The sequence below is a fragment of the Podarcis cretensis genome (assembly GCF_951804945.1).
Source record: "Podarcis cretensis genome assembly, chromosome: 7".
Lineage (NCBI taxonomy): Eukaryota > Metazoa > Chordata > Lepidosauria > Squamata > Lacertidae > Podarcis > Podarcis cretensis.
In genome coordinates, this window is record NC_137176.1 from 51,150,387 (window position 1) to 51,175,639 (window position 25,253).

General features: G+C 42.2%; 1 protein-coding gene across 2 annotated transcripts in view; it reads right to left on the reverse strand.

The window, feature by feature from the left end:
• Window positions 1–7,510, reverse strand: part of KLHL14 (kelch like family member 14) — a 59,142-nt gene extending 51,632 nt beyond the window's left edge. Inside the window, exons 1-2 of one of the 2 annotated variants that reach the window (XM_079982715.1) lie at window positions 6,694–7,510; window positions 3,959–4,987 (exon numbers count right to left, since the gene is read on the reverse strand). In XM_079982715.1, the coding sequence (XP_079838841.1) occupies window positions 3,959–4,944 (986 nt within the window). In that variant the 5' untranslated portion in view covers window positions 4,945–4,987; window positions 6,694–7,510. Of the gene's footprint in view, window positions 1–3,958; window positions 5,058–6,693 lie in introns of those variants that run through there. The other variant, XM_079982714.1, reaches the window with a different exon arrangement.
• Window positions 7,511–25,253: the final 17,743 nt, after the last annotated feature.

Here is a 25,253-nt window from a genome sequence, read left to right on the forward strand (position 1 = left end):
CTGAACACAAGAGACTCTTGTTTGTATAAATCATAATTAGCTAACAAATAAGGACATTGAAACAAAGCATAGTCTGCTACCTTGGTTTGTTAACAAATTGTGGTTTGAATGAACCACAGTTTCTCATATTCAGACAAAACAGGAAACTGCTGCTTGTTACAAACTGCAAATGGAAACTTTTAATCTCCTCCCCTTGTGTGTAAAGCAGAGACGAGAGGGGGCAAATCATGCATGTTATATTCAGCACTTTACAGGGTATAAAGCTGTACTTCTTTATACAATTCTTAGGATTAAGTTCCACTAAACTCTGAAATTTTATGATTTCTTACTTATGGAAAAATACATTTTCCATAGTTTTTAGAACAAACATTTACATTTTATGGGTGAAAAGTATATCTTACTTTACTACTGATTCTCTAGAACTAGCATATTGGTATGATCTATATAATGCATTTGAAATGTAATAAATGTTGGCTATGGTCTTGCATCCATTGAAGGATTTCATTTTGAGACAGACCATCATCAAAGGTATTATAGTTTCAAATATGTGCACTTGTTTTGCAGCAGTGATAAAAGTATTATCTTATTTTAGGGCTGCAATACAAAAGATACATAAAATTACTACTTCCAGAGAGCAACTTGAGAATCATAATTCAGGCTTTTGGCTTTTTACCCTTTCTCTTTAGTGGGAGTTTAAAGTTTGCAAATAGGGCAAATCCCAAAGCATCTGCATGCAATAGTTTTAAGTAGTGCATTAGGAACAAAAGTGTAATTTTAAGCAAATCAGGAAGACAGTTATCAAATTATGCTAAAGGCCTGATACAGCCCCCATTAAAGTAAATGGGAGTCTGCAGCAGGATGTTAATCAGCCTTTAAGAGCAGGTGTGTTAATTCTATGTTTCTTCATTATAGAGTACTAAGCAGATGTCTATGCCACTTAACTATTTACCTCTCAGAAAGAAGCTAGTCTCTTTTAAAAAGAACCATATTCATAAGTATTCCTTATCAACATCTCATAAAACATTTCATGTAGTTCTAATTTACCTATGTCATTATTGCTCCCTGGAAACCAATAATCATGTCTGGAAATCATTCTCTATATTCATTTCTATCTATCAGACTACTTTATTCAATAAGTTTTAAAAATGCTTTCCCCCAAATAATTCCAAATAATGTTCCCATGCCTTTTTAAAGAATCTCTTTCATTTAATGTTAAGCTTTCAAGGATCATCATTTGTTTAGTTTAAAATTTTATATTTAATTTCTTCAATTTTAATTAAGTCATATGGGACAGTTAAAAAACCTTAATCGGGTGCATATAAAATTTGCTTTGCTTATGAACTTCTTTGATTTATTTATCTTTTTGTGTATATGCTAGACAGTATCATGGAATAATTATGGAATATTAAAGAAAAACTATCAAGATAGAAGAGTAGATCATTAATGGATATCAATGATAATATCTAGAGTAAAGTTTTAATATGACTACAGAGGTTAATTTGTTTTAATACTCTCAATATGTCCGTACAATGTTATATGTGCAACAAACAAGTTAAATCAGTATCCACATTTGAGTACAAAAGTGAGAAATACTGGGTTGTATCCAATGTTAGTCCTATTCAGTGTTGACCCATTGAAATTAATGGGCTTGACTAACTTAGGCCCATTAATTTTAATGGGTCTACTTTGAATATAGCATAGATGGATTCAATCCATAGTTCCATAACACTGCAAGCCCATACATATCTACTCAGTAGAAAGCCCCATTTAGTTCAGTGGGGTTTACTCCCAGGTAAGCAGGTGTAGGATTGCAGCCTTAATTACTACAGAATAAGGTCAGACTATGTCTGTTCTGTGCATTTTTTGCTTAAAGGAAAAAGATAGCTTCCAGCTGCAGAAGTATCAGCATCCCTGACACCTGTAAACATTCAATGGTCAGAACACCACTACATATCCTTCAAATGATATGGACCAGTGAAGCTGGAAGGTATCTGCACTGAACCAAACAGCCTGGTATCTCAGCAATCCACCACAACACAAACCCCATCATGTCCCAGGTGGTGTGCAGAATTGAGGCTGAAGTAGGTAATGTAGTCTGTATTTCGAAAGCCAAAATATTATCCTAGAGACAGTTGCCAGACATGTTACTGTTAAGGCCTCAAATGTGCTTTTATATTTCTTAGTGCTCCTGTTACAATTTTTCCTAATACTTGGCACTAAGATACACTAAAGTGTAGCTAGATATTTTACAAAGCCTCTCTAGAGACAAAGAAAGCCAGAAACTCTGCAGCTATCATCAGCTAAAGTTAAATGTTTAAGTTAAACATGGAGTTTTTGTTAAGTTCTGCACAGGGAAATAAAACACCATAATATGCAAAACACTATGGATCTCACAACGCTCTTCCCGATCATGCCACTTTAATAACAATTCACTGTTAACCATATATTAAAAAGACAAAATAAAAGTTTTGTGACATGTCTAGACTTTCAGACAGTTTGATATTAATACATACAACAAAAAAGAGGCATAGCTGCACACAAAAATATAATATTAAACACTTCCCATCTCTTTCATTTCCCATAGTAGCAATTTAAAAGATTTTTATCATGGATTTTCATTCACTCATTCAAACAGGAAAATATATATGATGTCACAAACAGTATGACATCATGACTTTTCATGGGCAATACCTGCATTTTATCAACGGCAGTATTACAAGTGAGCATAGAAAGTACTTTAAGAGCTAGATGTAAAACCAGACATCTGCACTGTATTTGGATTGTTTTATAAAACAGGTGAAACATTAAACTGGGAATAATGTGAAGCATGTTAATGATTAACACATTTTAAGTTGTACTTTTTGCTGTTAAATATAACTTGTACATTGCATTGTAGTATCAGGGGAACAGAGCATTATATCAGAAAGAATTGTGGTAACTTCCACAGTAGAAAGATGAGGAGCTGGCAAGATACCATCCCTGTAGAAAGGGCCCAAGGAGATCATAATGGGATTTAAAACTGATGCTACTAAGCCATGGCTGTTTGCCCATCCAATTTTCTCCCCATATTGTATTTTAAGAGACATCTCCTAAATTATCCAGCACATTCCACTTTCCCTTGACACCAGTCTTGCTTGCTGTGCACTGCACCTCTAACAAGTACTGTAGTTCAGTGACTGGGCAGCTTAACGCTTAAGGAGAACCTCACAACCTGTTACTGAAGTTTTCCTTTCCTTTTTCAAAACTGTATTCTCCTTTTGTCCTCCCCTCCCCTAAATCAAACAAATTTAAATAAATTTAAAAAGTACTTTGCTTTCTTCAAAATACCTCACCATGGGCTGTATCAACAAAGCATCTTCCAGAAAAGTGTGGGTGCAATTCCTCATGCATTTTGACAGGGCTCGAACTTTCCCTGCAACCCGAACTTTCATCCAAGTGCATTACACAAGGAACTGACCTGTATCCTTTATCACAAGCTCACCCACAAGAGCACAAGCAGAAATCCACAGCACAATCCTATACAGGTCTACTGAGTAATAAGTCCCCATGTGACTTCCTTCCACATAAGGGTCCAGCTTCAGTTGTCTGCAAACTTTCTGCACGTGTTATTGATGCAGTAGGAAGTGACTATCCAAAACAGCTGCAGCATCTTTAAAGGGCCCCAAATATCTAAGCCATGGTTCCTTTTTGAGCCATGATATTCCTGTGGCTGTTGCTATAGTGTGTCCCCCCCATATATATTTCCTCTCTGTTTTCATCCAGTGCCTATGGGAGGGTGTGTTCAACCCACCGCCTCAGCCAGGCGCTGTCCCTGTTTTGCTCACAGCTCTGTAGTGCTGAAGTCAACTTTTGAACCTCAAGTTCCATGTACCCACGCAGCTAATCCGATGCAAAGTATGAGGCTTTGTCTGAATGGGACCCCCCCCCCCGCCCGCTCGCTTCGCCTTCTTTTACTTACCTGCTGGCCAGGCTCTGCCTGCAGTGCTGCCTGAAGGGCATCAGGTGGTAGTTCATGGCGTCCAGAAGCAGCTTCTGGCAGACGGGGTCGGTCCGCATGAAATCCACCGACTGGACCCGCTCGACGAGCTCCGGGGCCGGGATGAGGGCGAAGCGCAGGCGCTTCATGAGGTCCGGCGCGTACTGCATGCGGGTCTCTCGGTCGTGCTCCAGCCACAGCACGGACATCTGGAAGAGCGCCAGCTCCGACTCCACGGGGGGAGGCAGCGAGTCCAGCAGGGCGCGCATCTCCTCGAAGTTGAGCAGCAGCACGTCCTCCACCAGGTACTTGTTGGCCAGCTTCTTGGTCTCCTCGAGGCCGTGCAAGGCGGCGATCTTGCACACCTGCTTGTAGTTCTGCACCGAGATCTGGTCGTTGAGGAACTGCACGCACAGCTTGGTGACCTGCGGGATGTGCAGGATCTTGCTGACCGACAGCACCTCCTCCACCGTGTCCAGGGACAGGGTCACGTTGGCCGTGTACAGGTACTCGAGCACCAGGCGCAGCCCGATCGACGAGCAGCCCTGCAGCACCAGGTTGTTGATGGCCCGCGGGCTGGCCAGCAGCTTGTCCTCCGGGGACGAGGAGGGCGTGCCGGACTCTTCCTGCTGCTGCTGCTGCTGCTGCTGCTCTTTGGAGGGTAGGCCGTCCTGAGCACCTGGTCCGACGCCCAGCGGGTGGTGGTGGTGGTGCCCGCTCCCCCCGCCGCCGCCGCCGCCGCCTCCTCCGCCTCCGCCTCCTCCTCCTCCGGCGGTGCTGGAGAAGAGCGATCGGAAGTACTGCGAGCACGAGGCCAGCACGGCCTTGTGGCAATGGAACTGCTGGCCTTGCGCCGTCAGGGTCACGTCGCAGAAGAGCTGCTTCCTCCACAGCAGGTTGAGGCCGTGGAGCAGGTTGTCGCTATGGCTCGGGTCGAAGGTAGACGTTCGGTCCCCGGACCTGGACATGGCGGGCAACCTCAGCGCACCTGACTGGAAAGCCTCCTCCGACCTGGGCGAAGAGGGGGCAAGGCGGGGTGGGGTGGGGTGAGGAAACGAGTGGTTGAGAGGCTGGGGGTGGAGGGGGGCACACAAGAACAAACGCGGAGCTTTCACAGGCCTGGCGTGTCCATCCTTATCGCAAGCACCGAGACGCGTCCTGCTCAGCCGCCCCCGCCGCCGCCACGGCGGGCTTGGGGCTGCTTAAAACTCTCGGTGTGCTGCTCTCCCCCCGCCATGGGGCTTGGGCTTTCATCTCCAGCAAGCGCTGCTGCTGCTGCTTCCCTCCCGAAATGGCGGGGGGTGGGGGTGGGGTGGGACACGGCTCGTGGGCAACTACTTTCTTTCAACCCGGGAGGAGCGGAGGAGGCGCGCGCGCCACTTGCGCGCCACACTGCTGCTGCTGCTGCTCCCTTCGCAGGAGGCGGGAAAGGAAGGTGGGGTAGAGTTTGGGCTTGTACGGCAAGCGGCGGAAACTCTCAGAGAAACTATCGAGACGAAAGAGAGGGCGGGTGGAAAAACCACGCAGCCCTTGCCAAAGTCGAGGGCGGCCAGGCCGCTATTTCAGACAGCCTGCCTGAAGATGCCCCTGTCGGATGCCCCTCCCCTTCCCCAAACTGCGCCTTTCCCGCCTTTGCGAGGGACGGCGTCTGCAGAACCGCCAGACGCTTCGCCTTGAAGCAGCACCGCGAGGGCGGGGGCGGGGGGGGGGGAGAGAGAGGAAGGAATGTCCTCGTCTGTGGGAGAGGAGGAGAGGAGAGGGGGCAGCGGTGCGCACCCAACTCCGGCCGCCTCTCGCTGCGCGTGCTGCACTGCATTGGGCAAAGCGGGGAGAGAGGCAGGCCGAGCCGAGTCCCCCGCCAGAATCTGGCGTTGATTCTGCGCGGGTTGCTTTTCCTGTGGGCGGAAGGCGGCGCCGCTTTAACTCCGGCAACTCTGGGAAGTTCGAGTGGGGAGGTGGGTGGATGTGAAGGGGGGAAAGAGAGAGATTGGGGGGGGGGGCATGAGGGAAGGAGAAGGAAGAGGCGGGCGGGCGGGCGCGGAAAAGTGCCCCTGCGCCGCCAGGAGCCGGAGCTCCCCAAGCCAAAGTAGCCTGGACTCTGAGGGCGGCGGCGGCGGCTGAGGGGAATCAATACACCGAGCCTTAACCTGGGAGTTGCACCTGCTCGCGCTGAGGGGAAAGAGACCCGCGCTGGCCGCCGCCCGCCTCCGGCAGAGCCGAGCCCTCCGCGGCAACAGACAGCGCCGCCGCCGCCGCCGCCGCCACGGCTTCTCTGCGGGATCCCGGCGAGGGCTGCTACTTCCATTGTAGCTTCCCCTTCTGGTGGGCAGCGCTTGCAGTCTTCGCCTGTGGCCAGGTGGCAGGGAGGTCCCCTTCCCCGGTCACTTCCCTTGCCTCCCAACAGTCGGGGTTTCAGAAATCTCCAAGAGCCTCTCCCTTTAAGTGGACCCGGTCATTCCTCTCCCCCCCCCCCCTTCACACACACCTCTCATCCGCCCTCCCCTTCTTTCTTCCTCCTTTGACCATTTCTTGCAATCGGAGTTTATTCTCCAAAGACGTGCGTGTAACACAAGTGCACCCCCCCCCGATCGCCACATACTTCTAAGCCCACGGACACCACACACACACACACACACACGCCCCGCTTTCACGACAATAAACAAGCCACGAGAGAGAGAAAATACTCAAGACGGATAGACCGAAGGCCAGAAACTTACCTGCTCCACAACCAGCTGCCAAAGTAAAGGTTCACTTAAGCTCCCCCCCTAAAAAAAAATCAATTGTCCTTCCTTTTTAAAGGTTTGGTCGCTCCTTCCAAAAACAAAAACAAAAAAAAAACAAAACAAAAAAACCTTCTGGTGCCCAACTCCAAGCAGTCACTCTTTACAATTTATTTTGTCGTACATCATTTGATCACCATGAATTAGCAACAGCAAGAAAATGTACGAGAGGGAGAAGGGGAGAGAGAGAGAAAGAGAGAGAGAGAGCGCGCGCAGAGCTTTCTGCAAGAGAAGAAGAAGAAAAAATGTACGTGTGACAAATTATGCTACCAAGAAACAACACATCATTATCCTTGGGCCTGGGGCTCAGTGAGTCGTAACGAGAGTAATAGGAAATCCACGGTTGGGGAGAGAAACGGTCGTGCATGGCCGGTGGAGAGAGACCATACAGGGGGATGGATGCTGGAGAGACTCGCAAAATTATGGCTCAAGGCTATTGTAAAAATTGTCGAGCGTAAATGACTGCGATTTCAAACATCTTTGGAAGAAAGAAGGGGAGAAAGCGACCCCCTCCTCTGCCTCTCTCTCTCTCTCCTCTCTCTCGTCTCTCTCTCTCTATAAAGAACCGTCAAGTTTTAGTGCGCATTGCTAATTAGTCAATTTCTCTCTGCCTTCACAGGCTGGCGACTTTGCTGCTGAGCTGAAACTGCTAATTTCTGTGACCAGCTTTTTTTCTTAGCTGTGATCTGGATGAATGAGTAGCTGTCTCACAGAGATGACAAAAATAAACTCTAATCCCCCCAAAAAAATTTCCACTACATCTTTCTCATGCATAGATTTATGATCTTCAAGCGCCCAGTGCAATATGCAAACTTTTGTGTCTGCACAGAATGGTGTTGGATTCATACTGCACTATATTTGTTTTCTGCCTCCCCTCCCCTCCCTAGCTGCCCCATGTGATGGAAATGTCTGGTCTCAGTACAAGAGATATTGTCACCCCCCCAACCCTCTGTTATTAGTTTGACAGGGTACACCCTCCATTCATGCATATGTGAAGGAGAGAGATGAAGAAGCAGAGGTAAACTGAGGCTAGTGCATAATATTAGTACTATAGCTGTTGCTTTTTCTTTGATTCATCTGCACCACCTACAATTTATGCCCTTGTTTGAAAGCATATTTTCTCTGTCATTTTGTCTGGTTAGACAACTGTCTCTGTGCTTCACTGTCAGCTCCTCAGCAGAGAAAAGGTTCAGAAGTCAACTTTTTATTGTCAGATTAGCATATTGCCAGATTCGCCTTCCAGTTTAGAGACTTTGCAGTGCAGAAGCCTGACCCAAACCGCAGGAAAACAACTACTCTTTAGCAAGCAGAGCCTTTCAACTTTTTGCCTGATCTAGAGATACTTATGAACTTGCACCACTCATTTCCTAGGGCGAGGTAGGAGGTGGTGGTGGTTTGTTGCAGGTTTTGTGGATGCTTTATTAAATTGAGTCATAGGTCTTTGAAGAAATTTTGGTGTATTCCTCCCACCAACAGGCACTGGAGTAGTGGACAAATTGTCCACACTTGATCCTGTGATATATTACATCCTCACTTTTATAGCTCTGTTCTTCTGTTGTCAAATCTCCAAATGCCCAAAAAGGAATATATGACCTTGAATAAAAATCCCATTAAAGGAGACTTGAAGAGCAGCACTTCACAGAAAGTTGGAGCTGGGATAAAATCTTAAGATCCCAACTAATAAGGCTCTTGTAATTAAAATGCATGCCAGGGGGTTTATCTGGAACACTAGCCCTTATTTTCTTCCTTCTTAGTTTACAAAAGAATGCAAAAACATCTGCTGATGGAAGAAAACCAGCTGGAAATCAAATTTTACAGGAAATGGGGAGACCCACATTACAGTGCAGCAACTGATATCATAAAGGAAAGGAAGGTGCCAAATGATTCAGATTAATTTACACTTTTTGCAATGTAATTTATACAAGAGTACATTTTCTTAATGTAGCATTCTGTGTCTTGGCATATTGCATTGACAGGCTAAGGGCATAGTCTGCATTGGACGGGGGAGTATTCAGTGCACCCTGTCCCCACAAACCACCTAGTGACCCCACACTGATACACCAGAGACCTTTATAGAAGAGCGCAGCTAGCAGAAAGATGGAGATAACCCCATGCAAAACAATCAGTTTTGTGTTACTGAATGTTTGGTGTGTGCTAAAGATGTGCCAAAACAGGAGCACAGAATGCTCGTTTACACACACATACACATCAATAGCAACAGCTGTGGAATGTTACTAAGACCCTTGGGAATAGCAGTTTTTCTGTCATTCCATTGCTGTTGAACTTTACTGTATTATTTTCTTTTATAGCTGTAAATAACCCCTGAAGGCCATTTTACATTATATTACATTAAATAATTAAATAACAAATTATGTGTCACATAATCCTATACTGCCTTAAGTTGTGAAGAGGTCCCTCTGGAAGTTCTGTCAGACGTAGCAATTTTTCATTGCATTCTTGGTACTGAGAAATGAGAGTTCCCTATTCATTAATGGAAAATAGTTGTTTTGTTTGCTATCCAGATTGATCCCCAAAGTTAGGTTTTATGTCCATATGCCTACGAATGATGCGTGTTCAGTGTCATTCCAAAAGTAAACACGAGGTGGCCTGAAGTGCAAAGTTTACCCTCCACACTTTGGTCACCATTGTTCCTTTTGGGGGCAGTATTATATGAAGCAACCACTGTGGGTTCATTAAAATCCCATGGAGTTTTATTTATGGACTTGATATAAATAATAATATAATAATAATTGATTATTTCTACCCTGCCCATCTGGCTGGATTTCCCCAGCCACTCTGGGCGGCTTCCAACAGAAGGTTAAAAATACATTAAAACATCAGTCATTAAAAACTTCCCTAAACAGGGCTGCTTTCAGATGTCTTCTAAATGTCATATAGTTGTTTATTTCTTTGACATCTGATGAAAGGGCATTCCACAGGGCAGGTGCCACAACCGAGAAGGCCCTCTGCCTGGTTCCCTGTAACTTCGCTTCTCACAGTGAGGGAACCACCAGAAGGTCCTCGGCACTGGACCTCAGTGTCTGGGTTGGATGATGGGGGTGGAGACACTCCTTCAGGTATACTGGCTGAGGCTGTTTAGGGCTTTAAATATCAGCACCAACACTTTGAATTGTGCTCGGAAACATACTATCAAGAAGGGTTTCAGAACCGATAGAGCCCCTCACTCATATGCATAGGTTCTCCACACTTACTACTTGTCTGTTTGCTTTCAGCTGTAGAGTAGCCCCCCCCCCCCCAAGATAGCAATTTCATAAGTGGAACATCAACAATGAATTTCACCCTACCACTTTTTAAAAAACAAAAGCAAACCATGAGATACTTTGTGCAAAACAGAGCTACAGGTTCATGAGCTCTCTATCTTACATGTTTAGCAATCTGGGAGTTATGGCAGGTCTATATGGTGAGGTATACATTTAATAAATAATAACATGATTCTAGTGAAACATCATTAATATCATGCCAAAGAGGTTGCATAAAGATGTATATTTTACATATGAGTACCAGGCAGAAAAATTGGTTCACAAGTTTCTGTAACCCCAAACTTTGCCTAAAACTTCCTAACAGGAGAATGGTTGGTTTTCTCCAATTCTTTCTTCCCACTGTAGCCCATGTGTCCTGGAAAATCCTGGCTCAGAGGGCTGGGAGACCAACCATAACAGCAATAAAGTGGAACAGAGGGCTGCAGGGGCAAAGTGGAATTGGAACACAATCTTCTCTAGTTCTTGTACATTAGAGGACACCTCTATTGGATCACCCCAAATTTGTCTTCAAATAGAAAGATAGCAGTAGATTAATTTTAGCACAACTTGTTCAGGGTGCAGAAATTTGCTTCTGTGTTTGGTCTATTCAACTGAGCACTATCAGCAGTTTTAATCTCTGCTGCTTTTACATTTTAGGTGGAAGACAAAGTATAACAAGTAGCATTCAGCATGGGGAATGTGTAAATGTGTTATATATAAACATAATACCGAAATACAAATAGGGTTCTCAGCAACTGTCCATCAAATAGTTTGTATCAGTTAGACAAATTTTTCCTTTCGACTTCTAGATCCTAGCATTTTCCTGACCACCAATGCAAATCAAATGGGTTCAGTAGAAATTAAAGGAATTATTCCCTTCTGTTTTACTACAGGCAGTATCATATTCATGAGAGCTGTTGACCAAGAGTAGAGTAGAGGGTATACTTTACATTCAGAAGATTACATATGCTATATCTATGTTTATCCAGGTATTGCTGGGAAAGGCTCCTGTTTGAAGCCTTGGAAAGCTGTATTCACAGTCAGTGGCCCTCAATTAACTCTTCCACTTCTTTCTGGATGAGATCAACAAAGCCATCACCACCCACTTGCCTGGCCATCAGCACAATGTCCTCCACCTCAGTGGCAATGCTTGGAAATTCCTTGAAATTGTGCACACATATTCCTTCCATAAGTTCCACCATTTACGAACACCTGAAATCTATTGATTTCTTTGTTTCAAATAAAAGACGGCAACAGCATTCTGAGCTAGATACTACTTACTCAGGGCCAAGCCATGCATGATGCAGCAGGTTCATGATGAAATTGTCTTGCATTGTGTCATTAATTGTTTTAAAAAAACAGGTTCAGGGAGTTCAAAATTGATCCCTTCTTCATTTATCCAATCTTAATCACGCATATCACAAGATTCCACTAGCTCTACATGGGGGTAGGGTGTTTTAAAAAATTCAAAACGTATCTCCACTTATGTATGGTTTATTCCTTTGCACTATCTTGATTTGACCCCTCTTGGAGTTTTTTCCCCACCCCAAATTGCCAAGGAAAATAAAATGTTTGCTTTATGGAGGGTTTCCCCCCTAGTTCTTACCACTGAAGGAAATCACACAAGCAGAGAAGAAGTTATCTTCTTTTTTTATGCTGAAGCACTCGACTTTCATGGGATTCTTTAAAAAGCTAAATTACATAAAGAAACTGTGGGGGAACTAAACGCCTTAGGCAGTTGATAATGGTTTATGGAACCTTTCATGTTCCAATCATCAGTTGAAATCGGACTTAGGTCAGAAGAGACTGAAAATAATTACCGTCCTATGGCAGCTGTGAGCTTGGATGTGATGAATTGGTGGCTTCAATAGCTGTACTTCACATTACAAAGACAACTTCAAAACAAACCATTACTGTAATTTGTACTAATAGTTGATGTCCACTTGCCATTCCAAACTGAGGAACCACTTACTTATCCACTATATATTTTGGAAAATGGTTTGTCTGTCTGTCTGTCCATTCTCTGTGCTTTCAAATGCTTCTAGAGATATTGTCACCCAATCTGGCATCATTGTTCTTGAGGTGGAGACAGTTTTCACCCACATTTGGACACCATCAGATGCAATTTTGAATGAAGATGTCAGACTGAAATGTTGCAAACCACCACACCAAATTCCCATGGAATGCCCTCCCACTTGAGGTAAGGCCTGTCAAGGCAACAAGTATCACTGTCATTTATGGAGCGGGTAAATTAATTTAAAACAAATTTTAATTCATCAAGTGAAACACAGACCAAGGGTCAGCTGTCGTAGCTTACCGGGGGCTCCAAAAGCCTGTTTTTGCTGCTTTTGTGGTACTGCAAAAACAGGGTATGTCAAGTGTCTAAAAGACCATGGTTGTTAGACTGTGGTTGGATTGCTGGGTCTCAATTTCTGCAGACCTGTTTTAAAGTTTCATGGCTTGGTGATACCCTGTGGCAATAAGTTCCTTGGTCTAAAATAAGTCTAAAATAAGTATAATAAAAACATTTCCACCATAATGTTTACATGGCTTATAATGGAGGTGAGGGGATCATGGTTAATATCTTCATCTTGATTACGTCCTTCTAAAAGAGTAATGAAGAATGTCAATCTTCAGGATTGCTAACTGCTATGATTAAGAAAAGTCAGCATTAAGGCACGGTATTATTAATTTGGTAGTTTTCTTAAGCACATCACATCTTTCAGTCTCTAATACCATCTTGTTGCTAAAATTCAACATTAAATTAAGCATGTTAAAGAACTGAGAACTGACACTGGGACAAAGTCCACATATATTAACCATGCAAGACAGATGTAAGCAGCCCTGTTCAGGGAAGTTTTTAACGTGTGATTTTACTGTATTTTTGGTTTTTATGGAAGCCGCCCAGAGTGGCTGGGAAGGCCCAGCCAGATGGGCGGGATATAAATAATAAATTATTATTATTATTATTATTATTATAAGCAGAAATGGGTGGTTTGTATGCATTTTGTAATGGAATATAAGGGATATAAGCAATCTTTGTGGGAGGTGGATTAACTCACCACCAGTAAATTTGACCCATTGATGAACCTTATGCTGATAATATAACAAAAGGACAGGGTGTAGAAAACAAGATCCATCTGCTGTGAAATTCCTTCCTTCCTTCCTTCCTTCCTTCCTTCCTTCCTTCCTTCCTTCCTTCCTGTCTTTCTTTTTAAAATGGCTGTTATTTAGGTATATGAATGTGCAAAATATATCTGAAATAATAAAAAATGTTGGATTTCTGCTGTTGCATAATAAATGCACAATGAAAATATGCATTTATTTCATTTTAATTTATTTAAATATTATCTCTTATGTTCTTCCATCATGAAACATTAAGGAGACATACACAGGGTTTCCAGGAACTGACTAGACATAGGCTTACTTAGCTTCAGCATTGTTGCTATTGCACTCTATTATTGTTACTACCACCACCACTACTTACTAGTCTTTTTTACTTACAAATGTAACTTGGAGTGATTTACAGCCACAAATAAATAACACATACATTAAAATATGACTTCAGAACATACTCTGTGGACCATAGATAGAAAGATAAGAGTGCTTCTCTTTCCATTGGTTGTGTTAATGTGATATAAGAGGTATGTTAAGTTTAATCATTGCCATTTAGCATAAGGATGGGATACCTGTAGCAAAATGTTGCTGAACTCTGCATCATCCCTGACCATTGCCCATGCTGAATCAGGCTGATGGGACCTGGGGTCCAGCAATATCAAGAGGGTCTGTGATATAGATATTATTATTATTACCACCACTACTATCATCATCATTATTATTACCAACAAGTCCAAATTTATGGTGACCCATCAATTTATGGTCACCTGAATTTTGGACCTTATGTCTTATCTGCCACCAGCCAACAGGGATTAGTTCCCAAGTGCTAAAATGCAAGACTCAAGCCTTTCTGACATTCAGTTACAAGGGTCAACAGAGCATTATAACTTACCAAAAACAAACAAAAAACAAAAATGTACAAGGCGTTCATTGTACCAGTTAAGGATTACAAACAATAATTATTTTGAGTTTGCTTTTAAAGCTCAAGACTTACCTGCAAAGATTTCACAACCCTCTGCAGGTCATGGCCCACTAGTTGGGAAACGCTGATTTAGAAGAAATAGTTACCATATCCTGTTTTATATAAGTTGTAAAGTGTAGGTTGCTATCTGTAATGTGAGGATATGATAAGGAGAGTGAAAGATACTGCCTACTATCCAGTTAAAATTTGTTGTTCTTTCTCTCTCAAGTGCATTAAAACACACATGATCTTGTGAGATGTATTAAATATTAAAAGGTAAAGGTAAAGGTACCCCTGCCCATACGGGCCAGTCTTGACAGACTCTGGGGTTGTGCGCCCATCTCACTTAAGAGGCCAGGGGCCAGCGCTGTCCGGAGACACTTCCGGGTCACGTGGCCAGCGTGACATCGCTGCTCTGGCGAGCCAGAGCCGCACACGGAAACATTGTTTACCTTCCCGCTGGTAAGCGGTCCCTATTTATCTACTTGCACCCGGAGGTGCTTTCGAACTGCTAGGTTGGCAGGCGCTGGGACCGAGCAGCAGGAGCGCACCCCGCCGCAGGGATTCGAACCGCCGACCTTTCGATCGGCAAGCCCTAGGCGCTGAGGCTTTAACCCACAGTGCCACCTGCGTCCCTGTATTAAATATTAGGTTATAGGAATGACTCGTGATTTTGAGAAGTTACAGTTCACTATACCAGAATACTTTTGTCTTGGCCATGTTGATGAAAATGAATTTAATACATGGAATGCCATAATATAATCATGTGACAATGCAGAAAACAATTTAGGTGTCTGCCACACATATATAATGCCTATTAATATCATTTATAGACACTGATCTATTAAGTCATTTTTTACTCCACCTTCAGACCTTTTGTGTGGCTTGCCAGGCAATTACTTTGTCAAATCTGACGAAATTGCATAATAAATTGTATACATGCATCAAACATGAACAGCAGAGGGGTATAACAAGCTGTGTATTTCCAGTCCACTTGCTCTTTCATCTAAAGAGTAGCTTCTGTTTTGAAAAGCAATTCTATATCCTCTTCAAAGGCTTGCATAAAATGAGTGTATACATTTATCTATCAAACTAAGTAGAAATAATTGAGACGCTTAATATGCACAGTAATAAAGAAACGCAACAACAATTTCATTATTAATGTCTATTGATTATTTATGTTTTCAAATAGACAAATGTAACTTCTAACATTTTATCATGTTAGCCTATGTACGCATTTTGGCTTTACCTGTTTATTGGCAAATTTACAATCCACATTATGGGTGTTTTTATCACTGTACACTCATTTGCTATGTGCACAGCCGAGGTCAGTTTATGAAGTGACTAGTGTTTACTCAATTTGATTACTATGTAATGTAGCACAGACAACTCCCCCCACCCCCACCCCACCCCAGAGTTTTGGAATATTAACTGTGCAAAAGAGAGCCCTGTAAATCTTTACCTAAAAATCTCCAAAGTTTAGATTGATTCCAGCAGTGGGCCTGTATTGATCTAAAAAGCTTTGCGTTCCTAACTAAAAACTAATCTTTATTTCACCCTTTAGTGACTGCAGCAATAAATATGTTCACTCCTACTGGAGTTTAGTGGATTAATGGTTATTGGAGATTGTGGCTTCCAACTGAGGCTGGTAAACTTTAACCTTTGGAGGACAACATGAAGGCATTTACCCCTTGTCATCCATAATAGCTAGGTCCGTTTTTGACAGTTACCTGAGTGTTAAAGAGGAGTCGGAGCAGGAGATAGGAAATAAAATGGCAGCAGCACACTTTAGCTATTAATCATATCTTAGGCTTATTACTGTAATCAGATCCTTATTCATTTTTATGCAAAATAAATTAAATGAATTATCTTGTCACACTCAAAGATATCTGGTTAGCATGCCTTTTTTCCAGGTGCACTACCATTTAGCTAAAAAGAGCAATGCAAACCTTAAAATGCAAACCTTTCTTTTTCCCTTATAAGCTGTGGAATATGAGTGAATGATAGCTTTCTCACTGTGAAGATTTTTGAGACTGCCTCTATTTGACTAGAGTCATTAGCAGTCTTGTAGGGTGCAATCCTATATTCAGATCTGCTGGCTGAGGGGCCTTAGGATTTAGTGGAAGTCCTACTATCCTGGTGCAATACAATATGTGCTGCCACCACAAAACAGACACTGGTGGAATGGCTGAAACAGTGAAGTGGGCAGAATGTGGGTGGTGCAGGGGTGGAACCCATTGACGATGTATGCAGTGATGCTCCTTCAATTCACAGCTACACCCCTGTCAATGGCAGAACTTTACACCACCCCCAGATCTGTTAAAAGAAGCCCCTGCTCCAACATCAATGGGCAGGTAAAATATTTTTCAAGCTACCCCTGCATTGACAGTCATCTCACTCGCATCACTCTGAGTAAGACTTAGTTGAATACCACTCTAAAAGTTTATGTATCTTATGTAGATATGCATGCTTCTTTAACCCCCTCTCCAAAGTTCTGTTACTTGGCATGAAAAATGAAAACCTGTGATACTTTTTTTTTGTTACGATATCAAATTTTGTGCCAGATACAATGCTCCCCTCTCACACAAAGATCCACAGAATGTGTGGAATATACAACCACTGATGGTCACTCTGTCCAAAAGCACAATGGAATTCAGTTGTCTGTGTTCAGGATCTTATTAGTTGCTTAGGCTCATGCAAAGGGCTTGTGGTAGATTGGGATTTATTTATTTATTTTGTCCTTTGAGCTGCTGGTCCCTGTTCTAGATCACAAACTGCTTTTGAAACACCTCTGCATTTCAAAAGTGGTGGTCTGCTGCTACTTGACGAAAATAAGTCTAAAGCATTTCGGCTCATGGAGTTAAGTTTCATGGAACTTTGGATCCTGGCCAATGTGCCTATTTAGAAACCTCCTGGTGTGGATGAGAGGAGTCATGTGGTCTGAAGGTGGTAGTGTGTGGCATCGATTGGGATAGCTATGTTGAGGCTGTACTTCAAGACATGCCAGGAGTATCTTAGATAAAGAGAGAGATATGCTGTGTTGCACACACACACAGTTTGCTAATGGTCTTTGCAAAGAAAGCTTGATGGCACAGCAGTACTAAATTCACTTAAATCCAAATTCTTTGGCTCCAAGGGACGTTGCTGTAGTTAGTAGTACAGTGCAAGTTTTTCATGCCAGAGGTCTCAAGTTCTGGAGTGAAATTCTGGAGTGCAGCTGCCAGTCAGTGCAGATCATACAGAGCAAGATAAACCAATGATCCAACTTTGTATGTCTTTCACTGGATAGTGTACTGTATTGAGAAAAAAATATAGCAAATCGTTTGACTTATAATTTATGGAGTTCCCATAATCCTTTACTGGAGGGAATGTTTATTTTTGCATACCTTCCCACACACTGTTATTATTTGCATAAGAAGGAGTTTGTGGTAACTCTGTCATAATTTAGTGATCAGTTTTATTATGGCAATAATCCTTTTTCTTTCTGTAAATTATTTTCATTTTGTAAACCATCTTCCCATGAGAGAGATTACTTTTGTAACCGTCATGTAGAATTGCAGTTATTGGCAGCTGTTACAAACAATTATAATCAATTCTGGTCCCACAGGACATTATCCCAACATCCCAAACTAATCAGGGCTTGGGGGATATACTTTTGGAACAATTCCTAAAACTGGTGTGTAATCTTGGATCAAAACTCACCATCTCTGGAATAACCCAAAACATGAGATGATGTCTTGCTCTGCCTCGTTATTTATTCACAGCTCTTGACAACAATTTGTGTTTTTAAAACGATACTTGTTAAAAGATTTGAAGTTGTGGGAAGAATAGGAGAGTCTGCAGTTATTGCAGCCAGTGGAAAGTGAAAACCCACCTTCCTGTCAAGAGGTTTTGTTCATTCAGCTTCAGCTTTGAGAATCCCCAGTGTGGCAGCAATATGCAGAAAAATGGGGCAAGAGACAGCTCCGATGAGCTTCCCAGCAGTAAACTTGATTTATCATTGATTGGAGAAACACTGAAGACAGGGACAGTCCTACCACTAAGGCAGAGCAAGGTGTCCACAGAAGAGGCTGAAGGATGGGGACCAATGGGGTAGTGTTGGAGGCCAGAGTACTGTGTGCCACATAGCTTGCCTCAGACTGCTGCCCTCAGATGAAGCTGAGCACAATGACCCACCCATTTACAGTGTTGAAGTAAGACACAACTGTTAGTCAGCTTGCCTTTTCTACAGGGAATGGGAGAAGTCCTATGCTATCATTTGCCTCAGGCAGCATAATGTCCAAGGCTATTTGTCCAAAAGCTACCAGTATTGAGGGGTGATGGTTGGTTGTAGTCTTTTCTGTTTAGCTAGCCCACCCTAAATTCTAAAACCTGCCCTGCTACCACAACGGCAGACTTAGGACATAGTAACTAGGAGCTATAAATAATGTCTTAGTAACTATAAACCTATAGCATATGATGGCAAAAAAGAAGTGGGCAGGGGAAGGACAAACTTCCAGTTCACAACAGCTTCTTCACCTACACACATGTATACAATTACTGCCACATTAATTTGTGGAACATTCATATTTAAGTATACACTTCACAGAATCATAGAATTGTAGCACTGGAAGGGATCATGAAAGGTATCTAGTCCAATCCCCTGCAATGCAGGAATCTTTTGCCCAACATGAGGTTTGAACCCATGACCCCAAGGTTAAGAGTTTCATGTTCTACCAACTGAGCCATCTCAACTTTTGTCAAATGATAATATTTTTAAAATATTTCCTCTTAATGTGTGCATTTTTTAAATGTATTTTGTCTATTTTTTTTTGAGCCAATAACTGTACCAAAAATAAATAAATAAATGGAGATGTGCAAAATACAAAGAGTTATTCTGTTCTATCCCATGTATTTTGTCCAACAGCATTTGTAGGGTACCATGTTTGAGAAGAGTGGAGTAGGAGTATGGTTAGCATTCTACTGCATTTGAAGACAACAAAATCCAAGGAGAGACAGAGATCTCTGCTAATAGATTTAATCTGTAATCATAATGTTCTAGTTACAGATAGGTAGCCGTGTTGGTCTGCCATAGTCAAAACAAAAAAAATTCCTTCCAGTATCTGAAGAAGTGTGCATGCACACGAAAGCTCATACCAAGAACTAACTTAGTTGGTCTTTAAGGTGCTACTGGAAGGAATTTTTTTTGTTTTTTCATAATGTTCTAGACTGGGAATTAATTTGAAACTTTCACTTAGGCATTAAGAGGCTTCGGTGGAAAATAATGGGGGACACATAACATTTCAAGTGGGTATGAAAAAGTTGAGGAAAAGTTGAGATGACAAACTACTGAAAAATAGGGAAGAAAGAAGCAGCAGGAAGAAAAGCAGAAACAGCTGAAACAAAGGACAAGTCCTGTGGCCACTTGCCTTGAAACACAAGGACAACTATCATCTGAAAGGATTTAGCAGCCCCTAGGTATCTCTTTGGTGAAACTTTATATTGAAAGTTCAGAGTGGAAAAGCAATTCAGCCAAAGGCAATGATAAGGACTGTGCTGGGGTGTCAACCGCTTGTCCGCCACCCCCAACCAAGAAAAACCTGGACCTGCAGAACAGGAATGTATGTTGCTGCTCTCCTTCCTTCCATGCAATGGCCACTTGGAGTCAGATGTTTATTTCCTGCTTGAAGCTGTACAGTACTATCTAATTCAGGGGTTGCTAAACAGCACCTATAGGCAAAGTGCTTCAGTTGACGGCTTTCCCTGGTGTCCACAAAGCTTATGAGCCTACACCATTGTGCCCTTGGTCTTGAGGTGATAAGCGTGGTTGCCTTTTCTCTTACTGAAGGAGGAAGTTGGAGGAGTGACACTCTTTCCCACTTCCTCTTTAAATTATTTGCCCTTTCCAAATCTCAGATTAATTGTACTGTAAACGGCTTTCACCCAGCCCCATTGGAAAAGTGGTCTCTGTGGGTATGCTTTTTCTCTTTCTGTCTCAATCCAATGAAGGAGGGGGAGAAGTGAACAGATGTGGTGGTGCCCAAGCACTCATTCAGAAATCCCAGTATGCCCATGGGCCAAAATAGGTTGACAAAATAGTTGATTTCATAAATAAAACACAGCCCAGTGATAGCTGCTGATGCTTTACTGTTACAGTTCTCATTTCTGCATTTTAAATCCTGCTCATGTGAGCCAGAAAATTATGAGAACCATGGAACAGCTCTCACAGTAAAGGTGTGCATAATCTATTAAATCTCCCCAATACAGGTGTACACCACCAACTGTAAAACTCTTGTGGGACTCTGGTTTAAACAATAAAGGGCTAAAATTATTGTATTTTACTAATTCCCATGCATATAACAATCCTCATTGTTAATAGGACCTACATTCATGCAAATATGTCTAGGACTGAATTGTTACAATATAATGTTTTTAATTAGAAAATATGTACTTCTCACATTTGGCTTTTGGTTCTTTTTTTTAAAGTGCTGTGTTAGGCAAATAATTTGGATTACTCTGACTTGCTTGATTAAAAAAGGCATTCAGTCAAACAAAGTGGAATTCTAGTCAATCAGCTAGACAGCGTACTTCCTATTCAAGTTGCCAAAAGGGTTGTTTTGCTGCTAAATCTCTCATACTGTGTGGAGAAGCGAGTCAGGGGTGTGCAGGTTGAGAGCTCCATGCGTTGTGTGCTTGTGTGCGAGAGAAATATCAAACTTAACACCTCACTTTTAAGCATATTACAATGAAGCGTATCCTATTCATTTCAATGGGACGTTGCTCCACAAAACATTTTTAAGGATCGAGGTTTAAGGCAGCGGACAAATGGGCATGTCTAACATGTCCTTAATGGTACATGTTAAATTGTCTTTACCATACAGGCAGGTGGGTGGGGGAACTGAGGTAATGGCACTTTTGAGTTATCTTGCCATGCAGCCTCTTAAAAGATAATGTAAAGCCTTTTTTTTCTAATTTAGCCTAATTTCTGCAAAGTGTCACAGCCCAATGAACCACTGAAACTGAACCAGTTCACTGAACTGAACTGGATTGAACAGATGGAATTCCACCCTCAGTATGCTTGAGAGATTCTATGAACAATGCAAAGTCTTTTAAACCTCTCCTCGGAGCTTGCTACTTAGAACAAATACGTAGTTTTCTCTGAAGTCATAAAGCCAGCAGCAAATCCTTCAATCTGATACAGGTTGTGCTGCAGCTCTTAGTTTGAAACAAAACAAAACAAATACCTTATTTGAGTTACTTTTATAGCTGTTGTTCCAATATCATAAAACAGAACGTTAAAGGATGGACAAGAGGATTGTAGGTGCCCAGGGTTTGTTTGTTTTTTTATACTAATGCACAATCTAGTTTTCTAGAGATTTCCAGTAACACACACACAAGCTCAAGCAAAGGGTGTAGCTGAGAGCAGATGTTCTGCCTCTGCGGTTTTGAAACCCAAATGTGGCCGAGGCACTGCTGCTACATTTGAGCTCGTGCCTTTAAATTCTCTTCTCCCACACAGTGCATAGTAAGTGCATAATACTGTACAGGTATGCATGATCTTGCTTCTTCCCTCCTCCCTCCAACTCCTCCAACCAAGAACACACATTTTCAAAGCTGTTTTTGAGTTCAGCTTCATGGAAATTTGGATCGTTATCACAAGGCTGCAATTTCCACAGGTTTCATGATTCTGTGGACACAGTGAAAGCTAACTCCTCGAGTCCTTTTGCAGTAAGACCCGCTAAGGAGTGTCTAAGCTCCAAGAGGCCAGATAAATTGTCTATGCAGCATCTCTAAGGATTAGCAACTTGCCATAGCAGTTGGAAGGAATGAAAACCTGTAACCAGCCTTCAGGCTTCTTTAGGAAATGGTGGCATGGCTTCATGGACCTGTTCTGGATGGGGTTCTGGTCTGGCTCCACTACAGACACTGGAAGCACAAGTGGTCTCTGTGGCATGGAATGGTCCAGCTGCAATCCAATTTGGATGGGGATAACCTAGCTTCTATCGTTCATGCTCAAGTCACGTCTAGGTTAGATTACTACAGCGCAGCACATGTAGGGCTGCCTTTCAAGGTGGTTTGGAAACTGCACCTAGTATAGAATTCAGTGGCCTGATTGCTGACTGGTACCACACCTGGGACGCAGGTGGCGCTGTGGGTTAAAGCCTCAGCGCCTAGGGCTTGCCGATCGAAAGGTCGGCGGTTCGAATCCCTGCGGCGGGGTGCGCTCCCGCTGCTCGGTCCCAGCGCCTGCCAACCTAGCAGTTCGAAAGCACCTCCGGGTGCAAGTAGATAAATAGGGACCGCTTACCAGCGGGAAGGTAAATGGCGTTTCCGTGTGCGGCTCTGGCTCTGGCTCTGGCTCTGGCCAGAGCAGCGATGTCACGCTGGCCACGTGACCCGGAAGTGTCTCCGGACAGCGCTGGCCCCTGGCCTCTTAAGTGAGATGGGCGCACAACCCCAGAGTCTGTCAAGACTGGCCCGTACGGGCAGGGGTACCTTTACCTTTACCTTTACCACATAACACTGATTCTGGTCCAAATGGCTACCAACTCATTTCCAGGCTAAATTCAAGGTGCTGGTTTTGACCTATTGTGGGCCTCGGGACCCAATATGGCAAGAACAGCCTCTCTCCTTATGAACCTTTTCATAAGACCCTTCAATAATCAAATGTGCCCTTCCCTGTGTGCCTCTTCCAAGGAAGGTGTGGAGGGTGGCAATGAGGGAACAAGCTTTTTCAGTGGTGGTTCCCAGTTTTTGGAATTTTCACCCCAGCGAAACAAGCATGGCACTAATGTTGTTAGTTTTTCGGTGCCAGGCAATGTTCACATTAGATGCTTCAAATGGAGCAAGGTTGCATTTCAAGTTGCCTTCTCACATCAGAGAAGGGGTGGGGATGTCTTCACTCAACACACATGACCTTTTTGGTCTCACTGCCATTGCAGAATGCTTCCCCACCAAACTTCTACTCATGAAAAAAGAAAGGAAAAATAAGATAATAAATAATATTATTGATGAGGAGAAACATTTGACAAGCCCGAAAGAGATAAGGACAGCATTGATAAATTTTTATACAGCATTATATCGGTGTGAGAAGGAAGATCTTGAGAAAATGGAATCTTATTTAAAGACCGCAACATACCTAAAGCATCTAAATAAAACTTGAGAACTTTAAATGCACCCATATCAATGTAGGAACTGCAGATGGCAATAAGTCAAATGAAAGCATTTGCAAATGATGTGGTGTTAACTTTGGAACAACCTATTGTAAGTCTCCCCAAGGAACTAGAAAAAAATTAAAACTTTGGAGAAGTGGCAAGTTTTAAAATAAACACAGAAAAGACCAAAATGTTGGTTAAAAACATGAGCAGTTGAAAAAGGCTTTAGAAATGGTGAGTGGCTTAAAAATAGGTAAGAAAGTTAAATACTTGGTGATTTGGCTGGTGGTGAGAAATCTCAATTTATTTCAAGATAATTATATTCATCTGTGGAAAGATATTTAAAAAGAGCTGGCAATATGGGGAAGGATGAAGCTTTCTCTACTAGGTAGAATTTCAGCCATTAAAATGAATGTGCTTCCTAAGATGTTGCTTTTATTCCAATCAATCCCAATGGTTAATAATTTAAGTTGCCTCAAAGAATGGAAAAAGATATCTCTAAATTTGTCTGGCAGGGGGGAAAGCCTGGAATTAAACATAGAATTTGGATAGATACAAAAGAAAGAGGAGGCTTTGTCCTGCCAGACCTGCAATTGTACTATGAGGCAGCTTGTCTGTGCTGGCTAAAGAATGGATTGTACTGGAAAATGCACACATTTTAGATCTGGAAGGCCACAACATAAAATTTGGTTGGGATGCATGTCTTTGGTATGGGAAAGATAAAATTTATGAGTTTTATGAACCACATTATTAGAAGAAATTTGTATAGAGTCTGGAAGAAATACAAACATTTGCTGGAAAGTAAAACACCTCTATGGCTATCCTCTACTGAAGCAACCACAATTAAGAGAATTAATATGGATAGACAGTGGGCGACCTATAGAGACTTGCTGGACCTTTCAGGGCGTGAACCCAGACTGAAACCAATGGAAGTTAGGAATTGGTTACAGTATCACCAGTTACATGATATGTTTAAACTAGATATGAAAAATGGGGTTTCAGACCAAAGCTCACAGTTTTACTGTCTAAAATGTAGAAATTATTATTGGAATGGGAAACAAAGGACGAGCTGGCTAAAGCTTCAATGACACACTGGGCAAAGGACATAAAACATAACATAGGTTTACCTTTGGGAGAAACTTTGGAAGAATGACTTGAAATTTACTGCATACTACACACATGCTACATGAAAATAATTCATAGATGGTATTTAAGCCCGAGTAGACTGGCTAAGATGTATAAAGTAGAATCAGATTTGTGTTGAAAATGTAAATAAATGAATTGAACTTTTTCATCTGTAAAAAGCTTAAAGAATATTGGGAAATGATTTATCATGAGATAATTTTTTTTAAACAACTTTCCCAAAAAGACCAGAGGCATTTTTGTTAGGAATTGTTCAGACAGAAGTTCCCAGGTCCCAGGAAAACTTATTTATGTATGCAATAACGATGTCCTGAGTTTTGGTAGCCCAAAAATGGAAAGTGAGGGAGGTCCCAGGTAAGGAGGATTGGCAATTTAAGATGATAGAATATGCGGAACTAGCTGGTCTAACGTATAGAATAAGAGAGCAAGAAGAACATGTATTTAAAGAAGAGTGGAAAACTTTTGCTGAGTATATAGAAAATAATTGTGCACAGTTGAAAATGCTGGCAGCATTAAGGTAAATTCAACAGTATAATAAACACTTGAGTGATGTAAGTTAGAAGAACTGAATAAAATGGTTATAGTGCAATATGCAGTAATGGTAGATAAATTAAATGATCCATGGAAAGGGAAGGAGGGAAGCCATTGAATGTATGGTATTATGTAAGCTGTCTATTTTGAGATGTAAAATTGAAAAGTTAATAAAAACAAACAAACAAACAAGCAAGCAAGCAAGCAAACAAACAAACAAACTCCTACTCATGAAGTTAGCACCTGTGCAGGCACACTCATCTGCACATGCACGATGGCTGTCTCAAATGTTTTTTGAGACTATTCTTAAGTACAAAGTGAATGCAGTTTAAGTTTTCTAGTTGGACTGAA